This window comes from Phodopus roborovskii, unplaced genomic scaffold (assembly GCF_943737965.1).
Source record: "Phodopus roborovskii unplaced genomic scaffold, PHOROB, whole genome shotgun sequence".
In the NCBI taxonomy this organism is placed as follows: Eukaryota; Metazoa; Chordata; class Mammalia; order Rodentia; family Cricetidae; genus Phodopus; species Phodopus roborovskii.
The window spans coordinates 13,213,802-13,241,006 of NW_026125278.1; the positions used below are offsets into that span (position 1 = coordinate 13,213,802).

The 27,205-nt window shown below is 45.2% G+C and overlaps 1 protein-coding gene across 1 annotated transcript in view; it reads left to right on the forward strand.

Moving 5' to 3' along the window:
• Window positions 1-26,749, forward strand: part of Slc44a5 (solute carrier family 44 member 5) — a 75,035-nt gene extending 48,286 nt beyond the window's left edge. Inside the window, exons 8-22 of the mRNA XM_051195914.1 lie at window positions 237-360; window positions 1,462-1,545; window positions 3,575-3,687; window positions 7,940-8,071; window positions 10,661-10,760; window positions 13,400-13,492; window positions 14,041-14,128; window positions 14,509-14,771; window positions 15,242-15,336; window positions 16,920-17,023; window positions 18,543-18,616; window positions 19,639-19,709; window positions 19,840-19,928; window positions 21,426-21,510; window positions 26,646-26,749. Coding sequence (XP_051051871.1) covers window positions 237-360; window positions 1,462-1,545; window positions 3,575-3,687; window positions 7,940-8,071; window positions 10,661-10,760; window positions 13,400-13,492; window positions 14,041-14,128; window positions 14,509-14,771; window positions 15,242-15,336; window positions 16,920-17,023; window positions 18,543-18,616; window positions 19,639-19,709; window positions 19,840-19,928; window positions 21,426-21,510; window positions 26,646-26,749 — 1,619 coding nt within the window. The remainder of the gene's footprint in view (window positions 1-236; window positions 361-1,461; window positions 1,546-3,574; window positions 3,688-7,939; window positions 8,072-10,660; window positions 10,761-13,399; window positions 13,493-14,040; window positions 14,129-14,508; window positions 14,772-15,241; window positions 15,337-16,919; window positions 17,024-18,542; window positions 18,617-19,638; window positions 19,710-19,839; window positions 19,929-21,425; window positions 21,511-26,645) is intronic.
• Window positions 26,750-27,205: the final 456 nt, after the last annotated feature.

The window sequence follows — 27,205 nt, forward strand, 5'->3', positions numbered from 1 at the left end:
TAAAAAAAAAAAAAAAAAAATCAGTAGGTTGGGCTGTGACTTTATATTGTAATGCTGTTTTCATTTCAACCTCACAACCAGCAAAACATCCTGACGATGTCAATAAAGGGTGATTAGCTATCTGTCCTGGGCACATGTCACACCCAGCAGGAGCCTGGCTGTAGATAACAGACGGTTTTTAAAGAATAGACTACTAGTAAAAAGGTGTTTCTGTGTTTTTTCATTCTCTTTTACAGTCCTGCAGAGATGTCTGCCTGACTTCTCAACCATCAACGGAACCTTAACGTTAGGAAGCAGGACGGAACTTGAAGATGGGAGTGGGAACACCAGAAATGTCATAGAACTCAGGGAGGCCACAAAGTATGCTCACGTTTCTGCGCTGCTCTGATGCGCCCTGTTATTATGTAAAACATCAAGGCACCACTCGGAGTTACAGGAAACCACTTATGTGGTAGGATGGAGTACACATACCACTCTAGGTTAGAAAGATCGGCATCTGTCAGAGTGGTTAAACCTTCCCTTATCGGTAAACGTGCAGATCTGGCGTGAGGAAAGGTGCTGTGGCCAGCTCAGAGTCTACACACCAGTCTCCTGCTGTTTGTCTGGCTGTGTGTGGCACTCGGGAGCCTAGGCTGTTGAGAAACTCATGCCCATTCACGGGTGCACAGGCATAGACACTTCCCTCTCGTAGCTCACTGGCAGAGTTAAAAACAAAATTAAAGGAACCCCGAAAAACGGTTTCTCCTTCTTAAAAGACATCAACCGTACAGGTGGCACAGTAACCCCCCCCTTCATATTTAGGATTTAATAGCAATGCGAACGAACCTCAGAAATATGAAGCTCTGTGGAAACCTATAAAACAATGATACACATATGACTCCAAGGACACAAAACACAGAGCAAAAATCAGTTGTCTGTGATGTATGTACGTGTATCGCAGTAGCAGGGCAGTGGCTACTTTAGAGGAGGAGCATGTGGTGCTGGGGGCTGGTAGGGAAGATTTGACGGTGCTGTTCTGTGTGTACACCTCGACCACCCATCAGGTCAGACACATGACATGATCTGTTCATACTCTGGCCTGTTTTCCATGCTTCTGCCACGTGACAGAGATGCAGGGGAGAGGGATTAGGATCATGCACGCGGTCAGATCTAGAGTTTGCCTCTCGCGGGGGGGGGGGGGGGTGAGCTTCCACAATGCTGAGGGCAGGTGATGCGTGCTCTGTAAGAACCCAGCCCTGTTTCTGATGGCCAGCTCCTCTGTATATGGGACTGCAGCTACCTTTGCGGGCTTCCTGAAGACATTTGATAGGTTGTTGTGGCTAGTGAGAGAGTCACTATAGCAGACGCCGTCTGAAAGCATGCCTGGAATAGAATCTTGCAAAATCTTTTTTATCACAAGAAGGTTTTGTTTTTTTCCTAATATTAACCAAAAATAATTGACTTTTCCTTCACTGAACTCAGCGGCATCAGTAAAATTCTTGATGCCAGGACAATTGGACTGAAGGTGTTTGAGGACTACGCAACCACGTGGAAATGGATTCTCATGTGAGTGAGACTCTACAAGTCTTTTCTAGATTCTTTCTAATGACCTCTGTAGACTTTTCAGCTCCCTCGTTCTTATTAAAGGGTGAAAAGTGAACTCGGGTCTCAGGATCACTTTCCATTTCACATGGGGCACATTTGAAAGTATACCCATAAGAGCATACATTTCAAGTTAAATATTCATTCACTAGTAGAACCAGTGTGTATACCAAGTCCCTGCCACAGTGTCTGGGGTCCTGTGTCCTGCTTTCCACGTGTCACAGAGGTGGGCACGGTTTGGTTCCCACTTACAAAACTTTTATTATTTTCCATGATAAATGACTTCCCTCTGTTTCCTCCTACCCATCCTACCCACTGTCCATGTGCACATACCTCTATGGGCATAGCTACTTCTCTTCTACACAACATCTTTCATGCTATATTTTATTTGCCTGATTCTTTCCTCCGATAAACTGACAAGTCTTGTTCTGTTTTCCTTTTTGGTTTTGTTTGTTTGTTTGTTTGTTTGTTTTGAGGCTGTGTCTCCTGTAGCCAAGGTTGGCCTTGAATTCCTTATCTTCCTACATCTATCTCTCACACACTGGGGTTAGCTGTGTGGACTTCCATACCCAGCTAAACTATCAGCTCCTTAGGATGATAACTGTGTCCAACTCATCTTTATCTCCCTAGCCCACAGTATGGTTCTTAAAACATAGTAGGTACACAGAAATGTGAGTTCAGAGGCAGTTACAGAAGAAGGTGTGGGACAAGCTAGATGCCATGTCTTCAAGCACAGGGAATTTGCTAAATTTGACACTGTGTTATGAGTGGAATGCTAAAAAAAAAATAAATAAATAACTTTTGTAGGCTTAGAGCCAGTTACCCTTGTGAGGTCTTACTTCTTCACTGCTCTGCCTGCAATGACTCCATAACCAAGGTTGCAACCTGCACTTGACAGTACTTAAATGGGCTCCCACGGCCATAAACAAATGTCGCCAGGTAATTCCTTCTAGTCTTGTTGCCTTCGTTGCTATCCGCTCTTCCTTGAACTCAACTCACCAAACTCACACTAAATCTGTGTCCTGCCCCTGGGCCCTAAGCCCCTCCCCTTATTTCTAGCCTCTCTGCTCCAAGATCTTTCATAAATACTGATTTAAGAATCCCCTTTGGGTCATGCAGTAGAGCAACCCTTCAGCCGTATTTAAGTTTACTCACTGAAGTTTCTACAATTTCAGGAGGGAAATTCCTTCTCTGTCCAAGAAGGAACTTAAATACCACACTGTTATCCATCCCGCGACAAATACTATGTAGGTCACCTTAAAAGAGGACATCTGAGACTCGATCCCCCCTGTCTGGTGCTGACTGGCAGCTAGCAGATTTCATCCCGGGTGTCAGGAATTAGTAGGAGAGTAGGTCAACTTTCCAGCACTAAAGCAGAGAGAAAACATTCACTCTCTATGCTTGAAAAAGCCAGGAGATGTATCTTGCCTGCAGGTCGTGTACCCAGATCCCTTGGGATCCCAAATAGAAGTTGGATGGGGTCAAAATAATGTATGTGTGACAATGACTGCGAAGTCACCAGTTCAGGAAATGCATAGTTTTGGTCTTTTTCACCTTTCTACAAATAACGTGCTCTGGGACGTCTCCCGTACTCACCAGCTTATCACAGTTTCACCGCGAGCTCGCTCTTATAATTTGCCACTATGTAGAAGGGCGTGAGGGAAGAAAGCGCAGTTTGGAAAGTGTTACCGACGGGTCACAGCTGTGAACTGGGGGACCGCACGTGTCCTTGAATAGGCTGCGGTAGTCTGGTTTCTGTAGATGCACAAGATGTCCTGGGTGTAAAGTGCTCCCCGGTTTCTCCACTTCCCCTATCATGGGGAATTCTAACTGGAAGCCATTGTTTATACTTCTCAGAACCATATGCGCTACTCCGGCCAGGTAAAGTAGAATATTTGAGAATGATGTCAAACAGAAAAGGCTCTTATGGTGATGCTGGCATAATGCTGCACTTAGCATACCTGACTCTGTTTGTTGTGGGTTTTGCCTCCAGTGGCCTGACGGTTGCCATGGCACTGAGTTGGACGTTTTTGATCCTCCTGAGGTTCACAGCTGGATTCCTCTTCTGGGTCTTCATGCTTGGTGTGCTTGGGATTGTAGGATATGGTAGGTAACACAACTCTTAAAACTGCCAAATGTCAGAACGCTTCCTCGTCAGTCATTAGCACTTACTGGAAAATAATTGCCTCGGGCTTAATTACTTTGGATCATTAACTTTACAACATTTATTTAATTTCACATAACTCTTTTTGGCATTATCCTGAGAAAAGTTACATAAGAAAATTCTACTTCTTTCCCTAGCAGCCTTTGGTCTCGGGCACGATGGGGATGGGAAGGAGCAGAAAAGATCCATTTAGATTAATGGAAGCATTTCAAGAAGTTTCTCTCTCTCCCTCTCCCTCTCCCTCCCTCCCTCTCTCTCTCTCTCTCTCTCTCTCTCTCTCTCTCTCTCTCTCTCTCACACACACACACACACACACACACACACACACATACACACTCCACCCCAGCCCTGTAACTTGTCCATCAATCAGCGACCAGGTCTGCACAGCCGCATAGCTCGGCTATTTTACCATCAGATTTGATAGTACTTTTAATCGGGTGCTATCACACTCTTTAGCAGTCGGGCCACACAGTGAGGCGTCACCCTCTAGAGGCAGTCACACTAAATTAATCACACTCATTGGATGAAAAGTTCGATCTCACCAAAAGCTGTGTACACCAGGCCTGGTGTAAACACTGAATAAAGGAATTCCAGTGCCTCCCACTGGGATGAATAACATTATGGGCATTTGCTTTTGGCTGTCTAAACAGCAGATGGGACAGCATAGGGCAATTTATATTCAAAGGAATGATTTTGACCCCCCACAATACAACATGGATTGGTAACATAGTCTTTCTAGTAGTAGACGCCGAAAATAACCAGCTCCTGTTCCTGCCACTTAAGCAGGTTTGCACACGTTATACAGGAAGTGTGAGCAGGTTCATGTTCAGTGTCTAGCCTTGGCTATAACCCAGCTGCATACTGTACAACTGAGTAACTGTGGAAGACATAGTTATGATTTCAACACCTAGCTCCCACATCTGAATCATCAGTCAGGAGGTGGACTCTTCGTCCCAGAAGAGAGGCGGTGTGGTTCTCAGGCTTTCAGAACTGAGTTCAGACACAGTAATCTGGCTCAGGTACTAAAGAGCTTCCGGTGGACACTCCAGCCCCCCCCCCCCCATCTCCTCTTGCCCTCAGCACAGCAGGTGAGCAGGCATTGCTCTGGTGGAGGAGCCTGGGAACTCCCTAGTTTTTTGTGTGATTTCCACCGGAGAGTCCAGGTTATGGTCCAGTGTCTCCTTCCCATCACTGCAGGAAGGGCGATGGAGTCTGCCATTGATTTCACCGACTTTCTCTTAAGCGACAAGAGAGCTCAGATTGGCTGTAACAGCCTCGACTGCAAAGGGAGAGACGGACAATGTCTACGAAGCACAAATAAAGCCATCAGTCTCGGCTGCCTATTGACTCCCGAGGCAGTGCTAACCCAGCAATAAGTGAATGGCAATTAAGCTCAAAGCCATTCACAGCGAGAAAACGTCCATTTAGGTTGAAAACTGTATGCAGATGTAACTGGACATGACTGGCCTCTGGCTATTTTGGACAACTGGTTATTTACAGTGATGAAAAAAGAAAGCAAACATCTTATTGATAGTGCCAAATTTACAAAAGCATAGAATAATGTGGGTGTGTCACATTGAGTGGATTAACAGTCTAGAGAGAGAGAGAGAGAGAGTGTGTGTGTGTGTGTGTGTGTGTGTGTGTGTAATAATGGAAGATTCTCACCAAGATGAACAGACGGTGAAAGGCAGTACATTCTCATGACCGTGGCCGACCTGGGATCCCGAAAGAGACCCAGATGCTGCCTGTGTTTGGCAGTGCACTTGGGCCGCTACCAGGGCAAATGCCAATCCTTTACAGAAGGAATCACCCTCAGTTTACAAAAGTGCCCTCAACTCAACATCAACATCACAGGAAGGAGTCAGATATGGATATGGACAGGAACTATCAATGTCAAATTGAAATGTGCAATAAATCCAGTTGTAGAAAATGCAAAAATAGATATGTATAAAGTGTTTAATGAGTGAAGGATGAAATCACAAAACTAAGACAGTAACAGAGATGCCTGGGTGGAAATGAACCAAATGGAATTTTCCAAGTTAAAAAAAAAAAAAAAGTGAGATTAAAAATGAAATCAAAGCATTGTGGCATGGCTCCGTGATAAACACTTGCTCTGCAAGCCTGGCGAGCTGAGTTCTATCCCTGGACCCTACATGGAGGCATAGGAGAGAATAATCTCCACAACGCCTTCGATATCTCCACACATGTGATATGGCACATGCATGAACACACACACACACACACACACACACACACACAAACACACACACACACAATTAGGTACATTAAATGCCAAAATAGAGAAACAATGGACTGAAATTAGTGAATCTTGGAGAATTATTTAAACAAAAATACTGCTGTGTGGATAAGACAGAGAAAGAATAAGGACCAGGGAGATGTTCATTTATGCATATTTCATCAAATACCAGTTGAGTAATTATGACACACATTGTGCTGGACACGTAACATGTAACTGAAGGTCTTCACTGTTTTCAAGCTTGTAGTGAAGTATGCTGTGTATTTGAAGGTGCTGGTTGCTATAGGGAAAAGCATGAAGTATGTCAGGTGGACGCAGCATGTGATGCAGGCTGAGGAGTGGACACTACTGTCAGGAGAGATAGGGTTAGCGTCATTGTTGCGGCTGCTGTTGTTGTCTGGCGAGCCCTCTACACTGAGCTACACCCCCCAGCGCCAAGGTGGGTCTTTGTGAGAAGACAGATGTGAGAACCCCTGGAGGAAACAATATGGTTATGAAGTGGTAACAAGGGAGAGTTGTAGTCATGGGCGCAACTCCAGCAACGGCCTGGGGAAACCACATGCGGAAGGAATGGTTAGGAGGCTGAGTAGGCGGGCATCCTGCGAAAAGGGGAGAGTGGGAGGATGTGCGGTCATAGAATTCACAGCCCATCAGAGCCACACATTCTCCTGGAGTGAAGCAGACAGGCTGTGCATGGTTCTGAGCAGAGGAGAGATGGGACATGACGATAATTGTGGTCCCCGTGTTAAGTTAGACAAGGACAGAAACAATCACATAGGTTGGGAGGCTACTGTCCATGTGTCAGAATGCAGTGAGCCCTTGCCAAGGACGCAGCATTGAACACAGCTGTATGTGTAACCAGATGTGTTTCCTGATGGCCCCAGCGGAGAGAGGAAAGGAAAATGATTCCTCATTATAATGTGAGACTCGCTAATGACAGCCAGCAAAGGAAATTAATTGGCAAACAGTAGGCAAAATGAAGTGAACTTGAGATGGGCAGTGATCGCACATACCTTTAATACCAGCACTCAGGGGGCAGAGGCAGGTGGATCTCTGAGTTTGTGAGGCCAGCCTGGTCTACAGAGTGAGTCCCAGGACAGCCAGGACTACATGGAGAAACCTGTCTCAAAAAAAAAAAAAAAAAAAAAAGATACTTTTTTTTTTTTAAGTTAAAATGCATGTAACTAAGATATTGAACAAATAACCAGAAAATGGAGATGATCGCCAAATGACCTAGGCCGTTACGTTAAATAGTCTCTTTGAACTTGATTACTCAGTGTTATGAAAATAAATGGCTAGAAGAATATAAGTAACTAAATGCAGAACAGAAACATAAGATTAAAATATGCACATGCAACTTGGAACCGTATGTTACTTACAAACTTTACAGAGTGTATAAGACAACAGTTAAAAGCGGAAGAGTTGATTTTAAAAACTAGCAGTTACAAAAAGAAATCTATGGTAACTAAAATAATATCGGACAAAATAGAACTTGAAATAAAGCCGTTAGGAGCAGAACCAGCCTAACTCACCAAAACAAAATTCTAAACTCGAATGCATCTATTAAAGTACTCTCGAGATTCAAGATTCATAGAAGTAACAAGACAAATAAACCAGCAAATAATAAGTTTGAGTATAAATAAGGGGGTACTAGCACATTTCCCTTCAGGAAAAATGTACTGTAGCGTTTTAAAAAGACAGTCCTGTTGGTGGATGTTAAGGTTGATACACACCAGGAGAGCATTGAAAGCCACATAAATTCAGAAAGCATTTCTGTCAGCCAGAGTAGCACCCTGTTACACTATCGCGGCCAAACATGGCTCTAGTTTTGTAGACATGGCCACATCTGTCATTTTTATGTAGGTAGATGTGATAAGCACGTGACTCGTACTCCAGAAAATGACACTGGATGTTGATTCTTTTCTCGTCCTTTCCAGGAATATGGTACTGTTACCTGGCATACAGTGGCCTTGAGCAGAGACCGCAGTCAGCCATCATGATAGACGACATTGGGGTTCAGTCCAGCATCAGAATGCTCTTTCGCTTGAAAGAGACGTGGTTCTCAATGTGTGAGTAGATTTTAAGAGACGGGTTTGTTAAGATGGTCACAGAGAGAGAAACCTTGTTTGTCCAAGAGGAAGCTTGAGTTTGGTGCGTCCCGCTGGATACATCGGTCTCTCCTCGATGACTGTGAATGTCCACAAGCTGCAAACTGGAAGGTTGTGAGCTTATTGTGCAGCCTAAGATAACGCTGCTTCAGCAGAACCCTTTAGTTTAAAATGGTTTGACTACGGGGACTCGATTGATGTTAATCTGAGAAGTAAGGAAATGGCTGATTTTTGTGAACTTGCTTTAAAAGAAAGAAGACACTTATTTTACTTTCATAGAAAAAACTCAAACTATTTATTGTAGGAGTTGTGAGAAATAACTGAGAGCATTGAGCTATTTAAGGTTGCCAGTAATTTCTAAAGTAGGATCATCTCAAAGACGGCCTTTGTTCTCATTATTTTTAACTATGGGTGTGGTCACTTTCTTTTTACCTAGGAAAGTCTGGAATTGCATTTCCTTCACCTTCCCTGAATTTGGGTGACTCCCCCAGTCTCGGGCATCCACATACAATCATTGCTGGTCCTTTCCAAAGGAGACCACTGCTGCCCAGGATTCACATTAAGGCCGCTCTGGGACAGAGCCTAGACACACATGCCCATGCTGGCCACTCTTGGATGGCGGCCTTTGAAGAGTCACTCATAAAAAGGCCATGGAGATGGTCAGTCCGTGCCTGGCACTGGAAAATTAACACTTGCCTTTAGGAAGCTACAGAACCTTCTAAACATTTTAACATGTTTAAAAGCCTGGCAACACCAGCCTCTTCTGGAATGGGCCTCAGGTCCCCATCTGTCAGATTGATAGATCGATTGATACCTGACTGTGTTGGGAAAAATTTGAGGTACCAGGAAGACGGGACATACATGTTAAGGGTTAGGGCTTCAGAAAAACCCTGGAAGCAAGTAGACTTACAAATCTACAAATGACCATTTTATCAGCCCTGGGCTGCGATAGGCAATAGCTCAGTTTCAGCTTTTGCAGTTAGCTCCACTTCTGACCCTGGGTAAGTCTCAGCCCTAGGCCTGCATCTGCTCTTCTGTTACAGTGCCTGACTTACATCAAGCATGTTTCTGCTGTGTGTTCTTACTCAAAAGCAGAGACGAGAGTGAATTCAAAGGAAAGTCAGGTTTCTCCAATGTAGCCATTTCCATACCATTGTATGAATGTGTAAGTCTAGCACACAATACTCTTTGACAACGAAACTGCAGAATGTAGAATGATTTTGATACAGAATACAGAATTTCAGAACATAGAATAATTTTGATGATCTCATTTTCTTAGGTTTGTTCAAGGAAAATGACTTTGGAAGATGAGTACGCTCCACAGTTGCGGGCTCAAATTAGCGTTTTAAGGGAGTAAGATATCCCTATAAAAGCAACGGCGTTGTTTAACCAGAGAAGACAGGGATGCACAAAGATTCATTATCGGGTCCCTCCCATGGCTTGGGTTACCGGATTTCTACAGATGTTCCCCGAAGTGTAGTGTAAACTAGGATTGTGATGGCAGTGGGAGGCAGTGAATGTTCTGCCCCTGAAAATGTCCACCTAGAACAGAACAGCTGCCCAGCAATCAAGGGTGTGGCGTCCAGCCTGCCTAGGAGTTTCCTTAATACATTTACAGCAGTGCCAACTTTTCTCAATCTTAGGATCCCACACTCTCTGCCTCTTAGATCTCTACAGCTTGACTGCCTCTTACAATCACTGGATAGTCACTGAAAACATCAAGGGCTTGTTGGCACTTTCTAACACCATTGTAACTCAAAGGTGTGTGTTAGAATGGGGGGGGGGGAGATATAACAATAGTGTTTGACTTCAAGGATTTTTTTTAATCACAAGAGTTATACATCTCAATTCGACACTAAACTGGATTCTCATTTTGCATTGTGGTTTTGTTTTCTGAGGCCTCCGTGCTTCTGAGTTTAGAACAGCCATGACCCTCCGCCTCCACTTGGTGTCCTCTGTCCTATTCCCAGTTTACATGGTGTTGGGGGTCAAGCCTGGAGCGCCAGGCTTGCTAGGCAAGCGCTCTACCAATCGAGCCGTGTCCCTTCGTTTTGGTTCTAAGATGTTACTGTCCATGCTTAGCTGGATTTACACCTTCATTCTGTTAATAGCTTCTGCTGTGGGAAGTGTCACACAGAACATCAGTGAGTTCTCTGCCCAGTCAGTCAACAAGCATGGAGAGCCAGACACCACAGCGGGCAGTGTGGTCACCTTACAAACTGTCTTCTCTGGTAGTTCCTTCCTCAGCAGCAAAGGCGGCCTTCCTCCCTTCCCTCTTCCATGCCTCTTTCCAGATCTGTGATGCACGAGAGATGTCTCCATGGGTGAAATGGAGCCAGTTCATGGCTCCAACAATTCATGGCTCCAGTCTGTGTTCCCAGCACTTCTTGGAGGGGTTGAAAAATGGGTTTCCAAGACTAGCATTTTGGTGGAGGAAAACACTGATTAGGACATGAAGTATCAGGATTAGCAGAAATGGTCGGATAAACTCAGTCCCAAGCTTGATTCTGGTGTGGCGTGTACTTCAGACTGATGTATTTTCTTGTTCAGTGATCATCTTGTGCGTCATTGAAGCCATCATCATCATCGTGCTGATCTTCCTCAGGAGTCGGATTCGAATTGCCATCACCCTGCTGAAGGAAGGGAGCAAGTAAGTGCTTACAGCAGATGTCAGGCCGTGTGTGTGTGCACGTATGAGTGCGTGTGCATGCATATGTGTGTGTGTACATGTGTGGGAGCATTGTGCGCGTGGTGTACATGTGTCATTCCTCAGGAGGCGCATCTGAGTGGGCATCATCCTACTGAAGGAAAAAAGCAAGTAAGGCCTCAGACATGGTAGATATCAGGAACTCTGTGGTGTGTGTGTGTGTGTGTGTGTGTGTGTGTGCGTGTGTGTATGTGCGTGTGTGAGTGTGTATGCATGCTTGTGTGTGCATGCATATATAAGCATGAGTGTGTGTGTGTGCATGCATATGTAAGCATGAGAGTGTGTGTGTGCACTCATGTATGTGTGTGCATGACATGTGTGTGCTGGTGCATGTGTGCACCCGTGTGTATGTGAGAGAGAGAGAGAGAGAAAGAGTGCACATATGTTTGTGTGTGCATGGGGGTGTGTGGACATGTGTCCACACTAGTGTGGTGGCAGAAGTTGACATGGCTCCACGTTAGTTTTGAGACTGAATGTCCCTGAATCTGGACCTCACTGTCTCCCTAGACTTATTTTGCTAGCAAGCTCCTGCACCCCTCTCCACCCCCTTCCCACTTGGGAGTAGAGGTGTGGGCCGCCATGCCACGCCAGCTTTTTAAGTGGGTGTTGGGAGATAACTTGGGCCATCATGCTGCACAGCACGCCCTTCACGAAGTGAGCGTCTTCCCTGCACTGCCCACCACCAGGACTTTCTAAGGGAGAAGCTGAAGGACATTCAGAACACCTATTCAAGTCCAGATGTTGCCACTTGTTGGACAGTGAAGGCCACCTCTAACCAGTACTTTGCCTCCCAAACCACAATGCAAACTATCTAGTCCCGTACACACACTTGAGCATGTACGTAATGGAGTACTGCATGGAGCTGGCTGCACCATGGGTTACATTATTTTGCGGTGGCTTGTGTGTTGATATTACTGACTGAGAGAATTTGCAGGACTGCGAATCACTGTAATTCCATGGTATCAATTGTGCGCTCTGCATTGCGTGTGCATGATATGTTTTCCTGTTTGACAAAGCGCTGATTCTTGAGTGCCTGACTATACATTCTGTATGTAAAACACCTAATTCAGGCGCACTTAATACCCAGGGCCACTCTTATTTTAAAAAGCGTTGCAAAATAAACCATCTTTTATAAAATTCAATAATACCTATGGTTTTCCAGACTATTCCAAAAGGTCACTTGAGATAATCTGTGATGTCGGTTGCGAATGAGGAGCAGGGAAAACACTCACAGGAAGCCACAGACCCTCTGCTTGGAGCAGTGGAAACAAAGTTGCTAACCTCCAAGGACTGAATTATTTTTAATTATCTTTAAGGACTAATTTAACCAAATTGCCATATTATTATAATAATAGTGCCACCCAAAGCCAGTGGTTTAGATAGCCAACAAGCTGTTGGTTAAACTTCCCCCCCTTACAATAAATGAGGCCCTATCATTATCCCTGGAAACTACTGATTGTCTGGATTTGTTTCTTACATGGTACGTTCTTGTGGAGTTCACTGTAACCTAACTCACTTGTTACAACCTTTATTGTGCAGGTGAGTGTGTGAGTGAGATGTGTGTTTGTGTGTGTGTGGTTTGTGAGTGTGTGCAGTATGAGTATGTGTGAGTGTGTGTGCATGTGGTGTGTGTGTGTATGTGTATGCGTGTGTATGCATGTTTTGTGTGTGTGTATGCATGTGTACACATGTGCTGTATTGTCTGTGTGGTGTGTGTGTGTGTCTGTATATGTCTACATGTGTATGCATGTGTGTCCATGTGGTGTATGTGATGTGTCTGCGGTGTGTGTGTGTCTGTGGTGTGTGTGTGTGTGTGTGTGTGGTGTTGAAGGGCCAGCATCACTGTGACAGGCTGATAGAATGTGTGGAAGTAAGAGCTGGAATTAAAGTGTTCAGCGTAAAGTTCAAATCCAGAGTGTGCAGAGAGGAAGGACAGCGGAGCTCTGCAGTGAGACAGGCCAACAAGGGCATGTGTGCAGGTGCTTTTGGCGTGGCGAGGTTTCTTTGGTATTTCTCCTGGACAATACCAAACAGGAATGTGTTCACTCTGGAGACATTGAAAAGCAACTACTTAAAAGCTGCTTGTGACATCTTTTCGGACTGTCATCTGGGGAAATGTCCTAGAGGTGACACCTACTTAAAAAGTCCCTCCGATGTTGTGGGAGGTGGAAACAGTCATCTCTTCCCCGGGAGCGGTGGGTGTGAGGGTAGAGGAGGATGGCCTATCTGACACTTAGTTAGGGTGGGGTGAGCTGCATCTTAGAGAAGGAGGCTCCCCACACGGAGCCTGCGGCAGAGGCCAGTGCTGCAGGGAAGAAATCACAGGACCTTGCTGGCCACTCAGAAGGGAAGGGGGGCTGGGAGTCTGTGCAGGAGGCAAACACAGCACTGGGAAACACCCACCCTAAAGTGAATATGAGAGTGAACATCAAAGCCAGCTCAGCACGTGCTGCAAACATCACTGGAGGGAAGCATCGGTGGCGATTACTACTATTAAAGTCTCGCGTCTACTTCCGCATGGATGGACATTTACTTATTGAGAAAGCACAGATTTGATCCAGATTCCTTTTCCTTCATTTCAGAGCCATCGGCTACATCCCCAGCACGTTAATCTACCCGATTTTAACTTTCATCTTGCTGTCAATCTGCATTTCCTACTGGGCTGTGACAGCTGTGTATCCTTTGGCAACTGACCCTTGGTGTGGAAAATAATAGATTTCATTAAGACTCTTCTGTCTATATGTGACTGCACGTTGCTCATACGTGCACTTCCCTTGCCCGACCCTCTTCCCATTTCCCGATAACAGATTTCTTTATCTTTAGGGTCTACCTTGCTGTTTGGGACCAGAGCTCGTGTCCGGGGGTTTTCATCCCTGTTAAGTTGAGGAACAACCTAAAGAAGTAACTGCATTAGGTTCTAAGCCTTGAAATCAGTCAATCAAATTTAAATCCCTCCCCAAAGGGGCCACAGAGGTCCATTCTCTTCTGATGCACAGTCTTGGCAATAAGCTAAGACGTGTCCTCCATACCCCACTGGTTTCTCAGGGCCTCTCAGGGCCGCTGACCCATGATGCGCCAGTATCAGCCTCCTAGAGGATGACAGTCAAAGCATGGGAAGAAGACGTTCAAAGCTGATTTCACCACTACCTGCAGATTATGGTTTCCTTGTCCGTTTGTCTTTAACTTAACAGTAAATAGTTTATCCTTAATCAAGTGTGCTCAGTTTCTTGGCTACATCAGGGGTACCAATATTCAAAGTCATGGTCCCAGAGGGGGAATGTATACATGAAGACGAAATTTGTGACCCAGAGGTGAGTGAAAGAATCCTGCCATAGCACAATCATGAGGCTGATTCAGGAGAAATCGGTGCGGAGAGAAAGGGAGGTGTCATCGGGAAGCATTGAACGTAGCAGGCAGAACAGAGCTCACCCGCCTGTAGCAAACTCAGGAAGGCAGTGTGGCGATGACCCCATGAGCAAATGTAAGAGAGATGTATGCACATGTGAGAATAAGCCCTTTCTGAAACTTATTAAAGAACTCTATCAATATGTCAGAGAAGAAACAACCGAAAGTAATGAAAAAAAAAAAAAAAAAAAAAAAAAAAAAAAAAAGGCAGAATGTCTAGTTGGGCCACAAGAAAAGATAAGACCCACATTCAACACCTCGTTCTCATATTTTCTTCCGAGTGCAGATTTTTCCTAGAACTAACATTCCCAATGTCTGCCCCGGCGCGTCATGTAACTTCGTTTCCTATGGTGGAAGGAGTGAGTATCACAATTACATGGTGACCTTCCAGATCTACAACCTCTTTGCCTTCCTCTGGCTTATAAACTTTGTCATTGCATTGGGTCAGTGCGCCCTGGCTGGTGCCTTCGCGTCTTACTACTGGGCCTTGAGAAAACCCGAGGACATCCCCAGGTACCCCCTTTTCACCGCATTTGGACGAGCAGTGCGGTAAGTCCAACACTGAGCTCCGTACCCCTTCCTTCGTTTACAGTTTGTGCTCTGCTCTTTCCTTTTGCCTAGCCAGTTCAAGTTGCAAAGTACTAACAAGTTGAAAATATGATTTGCGATTCATAGATGCCCATTGCCAGTAGCTGCACAGCCAGCTTTGCAATCCCTTGCCCAGGCCAGTGTCCTAAATCCCATAGGTTACCAGAGATGAGAGGGAATAGAGTCAGACACCAAAGGAATTGTATCCCCATTGATCAGGCCAAGTCCTCTTCTAAGAGACCCTATTATGGGTTATAGAGACAAGACAGATGACTGGCTTCAGACTTCGTGTGGAAAGCTCCATCAATTTAATAAGAGAGTTTTAGAAAGCCCTTCATTTCTGCTGACCCCTTTTACTCATAAGACTGTTCAAGAGGTACCCGTACACGCAGAGCAACCCTCGGCCTTCCCTTCTGCTTTGTCTCTCCTAGATACCACACGGGGTCTCTGGCCTTTGGATCTTTGATCCTTGCTTCAGTTCAGGTGTTTAAAGTGATCGCAGAGTACCTGGACAGGCGACTGAAAAGTAAGCTTGCTGACTTGATCATACACCTCCGTGATGGCGGGGGGTGGAGGGGGCAGGTGACCTGGTGCCTCCTGTGGATCAGGGTGGAAACATGGAGGTGGTAGGGATTTGAATATACTTTGAAACAGCTCGGAGCTTGCTAAGGGCTGGGTACCAAGAGGAGGGATGGGAGAGCCGGGGGGAAGGGAGAGTGTCTGGTGACCTCTCGGCTCGTCTTGTGGAATCCAGGAGAAGCAAATCCCAGAGGAACTGAAGAATTCTGCCTTAACCTATCACTGTGGAGGAGCACATAGAAAAGAGGTTCCACGTGCAGTCCCACACTTTCCAGGCTTAAGTCATCCCTGACATCACTCTCCATACAAAGCACATGGAGTCTGCATACACGGGCTCTGTTCACACCATGCAGTCTACACAGAGAGAGACTGTTCATACTGTGTCATTCCATACACAGCACATGGACTCCACACACACACAGGCTCTGCTCATGGTGCATCATTCCATACACAGCACATGGACTCCACACACACACACACAGGCTCTGCTCATGCTGTGTCATATAAGATAACCAAGTGGAGAAAAAGTTGGCGTACTCACATTTCCTGACTGAATTTCCTGATTTAAGATGAAATGACAGCATCATCATAAGAGGATGGTTTGGCGATCAAGTGAACATATTCCCGGGATAGCACGTGGACCCCCACACATAAATTCTCACATTTAAAACTCTTTGATTGGGAAAGACCAGTCAGCTTAATGGTGATAAAAGAAGATAGGAGTAGACAAATGTAAATGCACGAAGTTGGACCCACAGTTACAGTAAATACAAAATTAACCCAAAACACATCAAAGGTCTAAACACATGGGATAATTCTATAATGCTTTTAGGGGGGAAAAACATAAAAAGAAATCTTTATGTCATTGGATTTGATGGCAATTCCTTGATTTCACACCAAAAGCACAAAGAGAGAAAAAGTAAATTGGACTTCGTGAAAGTCAAAACCACTTGTGCGTCAAAGGAACTACAGAGTAAAGAGACAAGCCACATAGTGGAGGAAAGTAGTCGCAAATAACACGACGGAGAGCAGACTGGTGTCCCAAACACATGCAAGGGCTCCTGTCGCTCGATAGCAAGCAATAGAGTTCAAAGGTGGCCCGAGGAGCAGAGAGGACGTGTCACAGAGACAAGAGCACTCAGCTGTGACCGAAAGTGACATCATACAGGGACGCACAAGACCAACACCTTTGGAAGCCCCTTCACACCTGTTAGCATGGCCATCAGAGCAACCACAACAAACAGGCTGCGAATTGTGCCGTTCCGGTGCAGAGGCTGGAAGTCACAAGGGTGACGTTTGATTGGGCATTTATTTTGATTTGATTTGATTTGACGAGAGCTTATGAAGATGGATAGTGAAATTATTTTACAGCATTGTAAATGTGCTAAGGCCACCAAATTGTAGACGGAAGAATAGCTAAAATGCCAATTAGATATACATCCTAAAGACGTAGTAAAGCCCATTTCTAATGTCATCATTTTGGGTCTGAAGGTTGAGAGCTGCTAATGGACTTAAATGCCCCTCCCACAGAGGCACAGAACAGAGTTTCCAAGTTCCTGCAGCGCTGCCTACGGTGCTGTTTCTGGTGTTTGGAGAAGATGGTGAAGTTCTTAAACAGAAATGCCTATATCATGGTAAGTGGTGCCCTGCTTTACCCAGTTGACCCATGTCTACCCCAGAGCCCAGAGGGCTTTCTAGTATCTCTTCCTGTGATGTGTGAGTGTGCGGCTCACACACAGGAGTCAGGGATACACTCTTCTGAGACGTTAGTACCTTTGATACCTCGTTTAAGAGGAAATATTTGTGTTGAAATTTTCCAAGTGTGCTATGGGGCCAGAAATGGCTTTGAGGGTAAAGGTGTTTGCTCCCAAACCTGACCAGCCAAGCCAACCCTAGGTCCCACAGGGTGGAAGGCGAGAACCAGATCCTGCAATGACTTCCACTGTCAAGCTGTGGGGTAAGCACACACACACACACACACACACACACACACACACGTATACATACGTGTACACATGTATACACACATACACACATACACATATATACACATACACATGTATACACATGCATACACACATATATGCATATACACACATACACACATATACACACAAACACACACATACACATGTACACACATACACACATGTATACACACACATACACATATACACACAAACACACATACACACACGTACACATACAGATGTATACATACATACCCATACACACACACGTATACACACATACACGCATGTACACATACACATGTACACATACACACCCACATATACACATGTACACATACACATGTACACATACACACATGTACACATACTTACACATAGTACACATACTTACACAAATATACACACCACCCACTTGTGTGCACACGCGTGCACACATACGCACGCACACATAAATGTAATTAGATTTTAAAATTATAAAAGCAGGAGTGTGGTAGATTGAAATGCTGCTGTGTATCTGATAATCATGTAAGAGGGAAGCTGTTGCTCCTAGTCCCTTCAGGGAAGAAACTGCTTCCTAACAGGGATTTACGTAATTCTAATGAAGGGACTAGTCATTTCAATGAACCTTGGTTTAAGCAGAGTAAGCAGTGCTAACACTTGGGCAGATCTCTAACTCATTTCCTGTGAGAACGTGGAACCCTCTAAAGAATTGTGTTTACATAGTAGACAGGAAAAAAAGCTCCCTCAAAATGCAGAAGCTGCCGTCTGACAGTGCTTGCGATTCATCACATGGGGAGGGACTGGAGGTGGGATTCATGTAGACAGGAATCGAAGAATCAATGTATCTACAGAGAGAGAGTGTGCTGCGCCCTTTAGTCAGTAAATCCTCATTGTAGAAAGGATTGGCTTTCCTTAGGAGTAACTTTTTATGTGATGACAATATTCAATCCACTTAGCACCCACTACAGCCGCATGATTCAAAGCTAGAACCCCTCATCTGAGACTTGAGGAAAAGGCCTGCCTCTGCATACACACTTGGCAAGCCCCTTAGTGTCAAGGACAGAGAGCTCCTAGGCATCCCAAAACCCTAATGTTAGAAAGAGGTCAGGGTTATTAGTGTGGAAGGTGGTCCCAGGGGCTGTTGGTCTGCACTGCTAACAAGAGCGTCCATCATCTCCAGATCGCATTATATGGTAAAAACTTCTGTGCATCGACAAAGGAAGCCTTCAATCTGCTCATGAGGAACATTCTGAAGTAAGTAATCAGTCTGAACACAATCTGGTGAGACTTGACCTGACACCCTTTGCTTATGGTTACCCCAAGTGTTGCTGGCCTTATCAGACATGGATGTTACCTTTTAGCTTGATAGATTAAAAAAAAATGTTAATTCTTTTACATTTCATTTTACATTCCAACGTTACACTCAACATTCATTTCTGTTCATATCTCAAAGTTTTAGTTCCCTTCTTCTACCTAGGTGGCTACATGTTTAATTTTTATTATCCTTTCCGCCTAAGAAGTTTTCCAGGTGACTTACATTAGCATCTCCTTGATGCCAGGTTCCACCTCTCAAAAACGTTGGGAAATGGGTGTTCAGAGTCAGAGAACACAGTCACTGTGCTCAGGATCCAGAGTCCCCTCGTTAATTCCACCAAATGACTGTGAAAACCTGTACCCAAGTTAAGGGACCTTTATTTTCTGTCAGACAAGGCTAGCTCCCTAAAGAGGGGCTTGAGAAAAATAGCACCAAACACGGGAGAAGGTGGGGTTTATATAGTCCAAAATGTCTGCAGGGCTACGGCTTTTCAAGGGTTGGAGGATTTCCAGAGGAATTTAGGTTATGTAGGAACTTGGCTTAATATTTCAAAGTTATTTGGCAGAACAGTTTATCTTTTGAGGGTGTTGGGAGCATGTCAAATTCCAGGCCAACTTGAGTTTTACAGTAAATAGAAATGGACTTGTTCTGATATTACAACAAAATGGTTTCCATCTAAGATGGGTTCCAGCTGGCCCATCACCTTAGGAAGTGAGACAGAACCAGACACCCCCATTGTCCATTACCCTGGGGTCCCACAGTGACTCTTTCTGTGGGCCTCATTAGAAATAAGAGCCTGTGTCTGGCTTCCATGCTAATTTCTTGCATTTGAACTTGACAAAATTTCACCAAATGCATGGGAAAGTGAGCCCGTGAGTCTCTCTACCTCGTGCATTCATCAAGCACAGAGTGCACCAAACACTGAACTGATTGCACGTTCTTATTTCCTCTTGATTCCCAGAGTTGCGGTGACCGATGAAGTCACGCACTTTGTGTTACTCCTGGGGAAAATCCTAGTCTCTGGGATTGTAGGTGAGTAACAATGATAACATGGATTCAAAGCTGTCAGGAGCTCGGAAAGTGCTGTGCTACAAAAGTCTCCATGTATGACATGGACAAAAATCTCAGTGTATGACATCCGTGTTCCACTTTTCCAACGTAGGTCTCCTGGCCTTCCTACTCTTCACAGAGAGACTGCAAAGGATTGTAGAAGGACCAACAACTTTAAATTACTACTGGGTACCTTTCCTGGTAAGCATTGGTGACTTAGACACTTGGGAACACTAACTAAAGCAACATAGGATGAGTGGCTTTGACAATAGGATTGTATTTGTCACAATTTGAAAAGCTTGGAGATGCCAGTTGAGCAGAGGTTGGTTGTTCACACCACATGCTGGAGAGAAAGCCAAGTCTCTTTATGGATGGGCACGGTCCCCATATAAAGGTGTTACCACTGTGACCTCCGTGTTTCCCATAGCTCTTCCCATAGCCTTTCTCTTCAGTTCTGTCACACGGGGGATTGTAGTTTTAGTGTAAGAATGCTGGCTGGGGGACAGTTCAGTCTAAGGATGCTTAGCATCAGTGACGTCGTGATTTATGAAGAGATGGGAGCGTAAATGCAAAAGGAAACAGACAGCAAAGGCAAATGTCATTGGTCTTAATCTGTGTCTCCAGCTCTTGATGTCCGGTTCCTTGGAAAGGACTGCCCTGCTGATAAGCTGGCATGCAGAAGGTTTGCTGGCTGCTCGTCCATGAGTTACATTCGTAAGGACATAAGGGGGGCTGGGCAAGGCAACAGAAGCCAGCCCACAATGCTCCTACTGCTGTGTCCCCAGACATAATAACGATATCATGATCTTCAGGAAAAGAAGCCGGTCTTGTGAATCATGGCAGCAACTCAGATGGGGCCCTGACTTGGATGAAGTAGTTCCCCAAAGGGAACGGATGTCTATGCAGAGAAGTGCCTTAGTGTTCTCTGTAGCTGACATTCCCAGTCACCGGAGACAAACGGATAGACAAGCAGGCAGGAGCTGGATCTAGTTATGAGTTAGCTCTCCTAGTCTGTGTGGAATAAACGCTTCTCTTCCCCAGCATCAGAGCAGAGGCACAGCGGGGCTGAGTGACTTTGAGGCTTTGGGGACTCAGGTATATGCTCTTAACCCCTTAGACTCTTCCTGCCACAGCTGACGCTCTTTGGGTAGGTACTTTTTTTTTTTTTTTTTTTTTGTCTCGGGACATGTTATCATAAAATCAAAGGTGTCTTCATTGCAGATGTCCCCAGTACAGAGTCCTCTATTGCCTCCTGTAACGAGTATGGTTTTTCTGCCCGCCGCCAGTCTGGTCTTGTCCTGCCGCCACGCCAGCCCCAAATAACACACAGAGACTCTATTTGATACAATGCTGTTGGCCCAGTTACTTGTTTCTTATCGGCTAGCTCTGCCTTAATTATTAACCCATTTCTGCTGATCTATGTATTTCTCTTACCAGGGAGCTGGCCGGCATACTGCTTTCTCCTGACTCTCCATCTTGACTCCTCCTTACTACTTCCTCTTTCCTCCTTGTCTCCTAGTCCCGCCTATCTTGCTTTCCTATTGGCCAACAGTGCTTTACTCATTAACCAGTATGAGAGACATATACAGAATGACCTCTCCCATCAGCCTCCTTGTCCTGCCTTCAACTTACAGTTGCGTTATTATTGTTCTGAGTGACATCAGTAATGTGCTGGTCCTCTTCTCTGTCTGTTCACAGACTCTTGTGCTTGGATCCTACCTGATTGCTCATGGGTTCTTCAGTGTCTATTCGATGTGTATTGAAACCATTTTCATCTGCTTCTGTAAGTATACAGTGTGTGTGGTCATGGAAAGCTGAAAGAAGGGAATGTAAAACTCAGTTGGCTACCTGGCTTGGAGAGTTACTGTTACTTGACCTCAAGTGTAAAGCAGCATGTATTTGGAAGGGTACATTATCTGTAGATACTTTTCGTTTCTGTTTTAGGGGATGGGAGAAAGAGAGAGAGAGAGGAAAAGGAGAGAGAGAGTGAGCTAGAGAAGGATGGTGGTGGTGGTGATGGAGATGGTCATGGTGGTGTGGTTCTACAGATTGAATCAAAGCCCTTGTCTGTCTAGGAAATTACTCTAAGCTCTATCCCTATTTTACTGTAGGATTTAAATGAGAGCTCATGGTTACGGACTCTTGTAAAGTCGAGATGCAAAGGTTTCAAAGAGACATGGTGTCGGCACATGCAGTGAACCATTATGAGTAGACAAGCTTGGCTTGGAGCAGAGTAAGCATTAAAAGCCTGCCCTGTAGTATTGTCACCAACACCATGCCCTGGAGGGTATGTGCCACCTACACACACAGAATGGATGCTTTCTATCAGCCCCTGACCCAAAGCATCCCAGGAAGTCTGCGTTACCCTGAGATGCTTCCCTCCTCACATCCCTAGCAAACCAGGGGGAGGCGGGGTCAGCAAGAGAGAGACCAGAACCCAGTAGCCACGCTGGGCCTGAGAGGTAACGACTTCGTCATGCGGGGTCTTCAGAGAGGCAAGCAGAGGAGACTTACTTCCTGAGGAAGTCTGTTGTCGAAGACTGGCGGCAGATCTGGATGGAAGATAATTGCTGAAGGGGAAAATCTAGAAAATAACATGGCTCGGTGTTTTTCTAGGCATTTTAAAATCAGCTTTCAGCAAACAAAGAAATCTGAAAGCTTTATGCACTTTTAGCTTACGTGGACCAGGGAAGTGTAATCCTAGATATCCTGTGTGGCTTACATGGACCTGGGGAATGTAATCTTTGCCTAGGATTTATTTAAGAAAATGGAAAAAGAAACCTGAAAAGATAGCTATCTGGTGGATTTACTTTCTACCAAGTTTGATGACCTGAGCTCAAGACCCCACTGTCTTAGTTAGAGTCTCTGTTGCTGTGAAGAGACACTGTGGCCATGGCAATTCTTATAAAAGAAAACATCTAACTGGGGCTGGCTTCCGGTTTCAGAGGTTCAGTCTGCTCTCATCACCGTGGGGCATGGCAGCATGCAGGCAGACATGGTGCTGGAGAAGGAGCCGAGAGATCTAGACCCTGAGACACAGACAGTAGGAGGGGACTGCCTCCCACACTGGTTAGCTTGAGCATATGAGACCTCACACCCACCTCCACAGTGACACACCTCCAAATAGTGCCACTCCCTGTGGGCCAAGCATGCAAGCACATGAGTTGGCGGGGGGCAATGCCTCTTCAAGCCACCACTTCCGTGGTGGAAAGAGAGAACTGCTTCCTGCAGGTTGTCCTCTCGTCATCACACATGAATCACACATGTGGTCCATGAATATAGGCACATACACATGCATGCCCATATGCATAAATAAATGAACACAATTAGAATACAAAACTAAGGAAAACGGGGCTGGGTTGATGGTTAGGAACATACACTCTTGCAGGAGATTGGACTTAGATTTTCAATGACACCCAGCTCCCATGAAGGGTGATTTATACACTCCTATAACTACATCTCCAGGGGAACCAGACACCTCTGGCCTCTGGACAACTGCAGTCATGTGCACATACCCCTCTCCACACACACACACACACTCACACACACTCACAGGCAAACATACAGACACATACACACACACATATACACACATACATACACACACACAAACATACAGACACATATACACACACACTCACACACACATATACATACATACACACACGCATACACACATGCACACACACTCACATACACACTCATGCATACACACATATACACACATACATACACATACACATACACTCAAATACTCACACACACTCACATACTCACACACACACTCATGCACACACACACACCAATAAAATAATTTTAATGACTTTAGGGCTAAGGAAATGGCTCTGTCAGTAGTATGCTTGCCACAGAAGCATGTTCAGTCTCCAGAACCCATGTAAAAAGTTGGGCATCATGGTGTTTTCTTGTGGTCCCAGCGCTGGAGAGGCAGAACAGTGGGGTCCTTGTTGCTTACCAGCCAGCCAGCCTGGTCTGATTGGCCAGCCCCAGGCCTGTGAGCAGATTCACCTCAGAAAGGAAGGCAGACAGCTCCTGAGGAATAAATGATACCCAAGGAGGTTGACTTCCAGTTTCCATGTGTGCACCCACATACATGCTCCCCACACAAGTAACTAAAATAGTTTAGCCATTAGCCCCCATGATGGGAGATGACATCAAGAGGGCGGCCAGTTCCTGGCCAGCCTGGGCTACACAGCAAGCAAGATCTTACCGCAAAAGTAAAGTCCTGAGCTATGTATGAAATTAAATCTTTCCATTTTCCATGGAGTTGGTGATGTGTGGCGTTTGTCACTTTCTGAAATGAAGTTAGAGTTATAAAGTAATACTTAGGAACCACGGGAAGAGCTTCCTAATAACCGTGGTAACCACAGATAAAGCCCCAGGGCCCCTGGGCGCGTTTGAGGGACACAGGGACTGTGCTTCAGGCAGAGGCCAGGTGCCGCTTTCTCCATCCCCAGCTTTGCATCTGCTCACCTTGTGTTTGACATGCTAACACTGATTTCTCTGGTCTCTCCCTGTTCATCTCTCCAATCCGTAAAATTCTGGGTCCTTGTTCTGCGGCGGCCCCCGCCTGTGCCCTGCCTTGGCTGCTGATACACAGGTGAAGATCTGGAGAGAAATGACGGGTCCCCAGAGAAACCTTACTTTGTAACTCCCAGCCTGCACAGGATTCTGACCAAGAAGCGTCCAATTCCCCAGAGGCAGAGAGAGTAGAAAAGCTCCCAGCAGGAGTCTTGTGACTTAGGCTGATTGCTTCGGAACAGTGTGCAAGTCCCATGCTGTCTCTGAAAAGGTCACAATTGGTACCAGCTGACGGATCGGGCGTTTGACGGTGGCCTAATTTACTTTATAGACTGTGGTCCCAACTGCAAAAACCTGTTGCTGACAATGTTTTAATAACTTTTATAACTTTGCTAGCCTTTCGTTTTTATAAGTGTTATTTGTAAAGGATATTATATTCAGGCAGTTTTTTCTTAGCAAGACTATAAATGTATGATCAATTAGCCATAAAAACATTGAGTTGTAGTTGACCAGCGAATGGTACTAAGTTTGTAAATATGGTGCTATGTCCATAGTTACTGTTTGAGCCGGTGAACGGCTCTTTTTAAAACTGTGATTCACCTTGTAACCCTGGTTCCCTAGAAAGCCTCTTTCAGGTGGGCAAGTTAGTCCGTGACAGGCACGTAAAGTGTGGGTCCCATGTCCCATGAAGCTTGTACTGCTCCAGGGGAAGTGAACCTGAGGCCCTCATGGTCCATCTGTTTCAGTGAACTGAGGCTCAAATCTAGGTTTGGAAATACCGTTCCCATTACTGTGAACCTTTGGCCACTCCGAGAACATTCTGAACAGAGCGGAAATGGCTGCCACCTTGCTCTTCTCTGGCCTTTAGCCTGAGTTCCTCGTTCCAAGCATGTAGAAGGCACGTGGAACTCCCCTTGCCTTGGGCACATGCCTGTGTCTTCATCTTCGTGACTTCTCTCTGCAGAGTGCTTGAGTTCAGCTTTCAGTGAAGGAAGAAAGCAGATGGGTCCCTTCAGACTTCACTCTAGGGAAATAGACTAGTGGCCTTCTATCGGGTACCACGCCGGATGTTTTCCTGGCTTCACATTGGAAAACCTCCCCCCACCCCCACACAACCCCGGGGCTTAGAGAGGAGGAAGCTGGCTTATTATTGTGGCCATGCCTAAACCTCACGTGGTGTAGAAAAGTGTGAACTGGACCCATGCACCTTGCCTGTTCCTTCTTCCCTGTGTTTGGAGGTGGCTAGTTATAAAAAGCCCCTCCAAAGAGCACGGGATTAATCAGTGCCCCCTTGGTTTTGATGCTAAACGCATATCAGACTGTCTATATATTAATGATGGAGTGTGTGGATATCAAGACGGCCCTCACATTTGAGAGTCTGGAGCATATCCTTGAGTTGTAAGTTAATATAAATGCTAATTTATTTACCTGTCCTGCACTGTGTGATCCTAGATCTAGAACAGTTTTATGAAGGTTTTCAATGTGTCGGTCCACATGACAGCCAGCAGCTTGTTCTTGGCATGCTTTATTGAAGTCACAGCCCCAAATGTCCCTTGGCAAAGAGCCTTCTTCATTCTCTCCTTGATAGGGTAGGGAAAAGCCATCGCTTACCTTTTCCTTGAGTTTTGGTAGTGTTTTGTTTTCAACCATGCAAGAACCTCAACAAAGACGTTTAAGAATGTGGCATCTACTAGTGTCCGCCGTACCCAGGACCTTATGATTGAATGTGGGCCACTCGCTGGATTGTGATAAAAACCATTTAGTTGACTCGGCTACACACAAAATTAGCTGTGGATCAGATGTAAGAAAGTAGCTGTCATTTTGCTGTGTTATGGTTTATTCCTGCTCAGAAAAAAAAAATAGTCTCTGTGTATTACTTCTGTAATTAAAAGGTATAGCGTAAAAGCGATTGTTTTCTTTTTAGAAGAATTTTAGAAGCCATTTTCTTACACAGCAACTAAAAGTTTTTAAAACGCAGAGCAATATTTTCAGAACTGTCCAAGGAAGTGTTTGAGATTACACATAAAGACCATTTTGTCAAGGTTTTGCGATCTAAATTGTCATTGGCAAAACAAAGGCAATTTGGAAAGGGATGTTGTAATTTAGGAAGTAAGTTTGTGTGGAGAGTAAATGTTATTTCCTCAGTCGTTCCGTGGGAAGGCTTGAACTGTCTCCAGAGCCGACCTGGGACACAGGATTAGATGATATCCTACCGCTGTATTAACAAGGGCTGATTGTCTTCCATAGCTGTTTACAATGATGCTGACGGTGTCCGTCAAGCGAAGTTTGGCGTTGCTGTGCAGCGAGTGGGCAGCAGGTGGCGATGCTGCTCCTCCCACCGCTTTGTGTGCTATTGACTTCTGCCCTCCTCCCTCCTAGTGGAAGACTTAGAAAGAAACGAAGGCTCTCCTTCCAGACCCTATTTCGTGACTACGACCCTAAAGAAACTTTTGATGGAGCCAAGCAAGCATAAGAAGCAGTAGGAGAGCCAGCTGGGCATCCTGCGCCTGTTTACCCCGCCTGCTCCGCTGTGTCCGTCCAACACTCCTGCCCCGGTGCTTTGGTTGGGGACATTCCTATCCAAGGCCTGGCTGCTGCTTGCATTCGTTTGCATCTCTTACCAAAGCCCACGATGTAATCTGTGAAGCCATCAGAAGTTGCAAGGGGATTGTTACTAACATGCAACATTTTTATACTAAGATCTTTGGGTTTGTAATTTTTTGTTGCTGTTTTGTTTTTTTGTTTTTTTACATAAAGTGGCTTGGATGTTTTGAAAAATGTATTGAATACATTCATATTCTTTTTAGTGTTAACTTAATGAGGGACACATGATTTAAATCAGTAGCTCCTAATGTATTTTTTTTTTTTTTTGAGATGACAGCTAAAAGGCTTCTGCAGGGAAAATTGATAATTAAAACAAGATAAACGTTTTTAAGGCC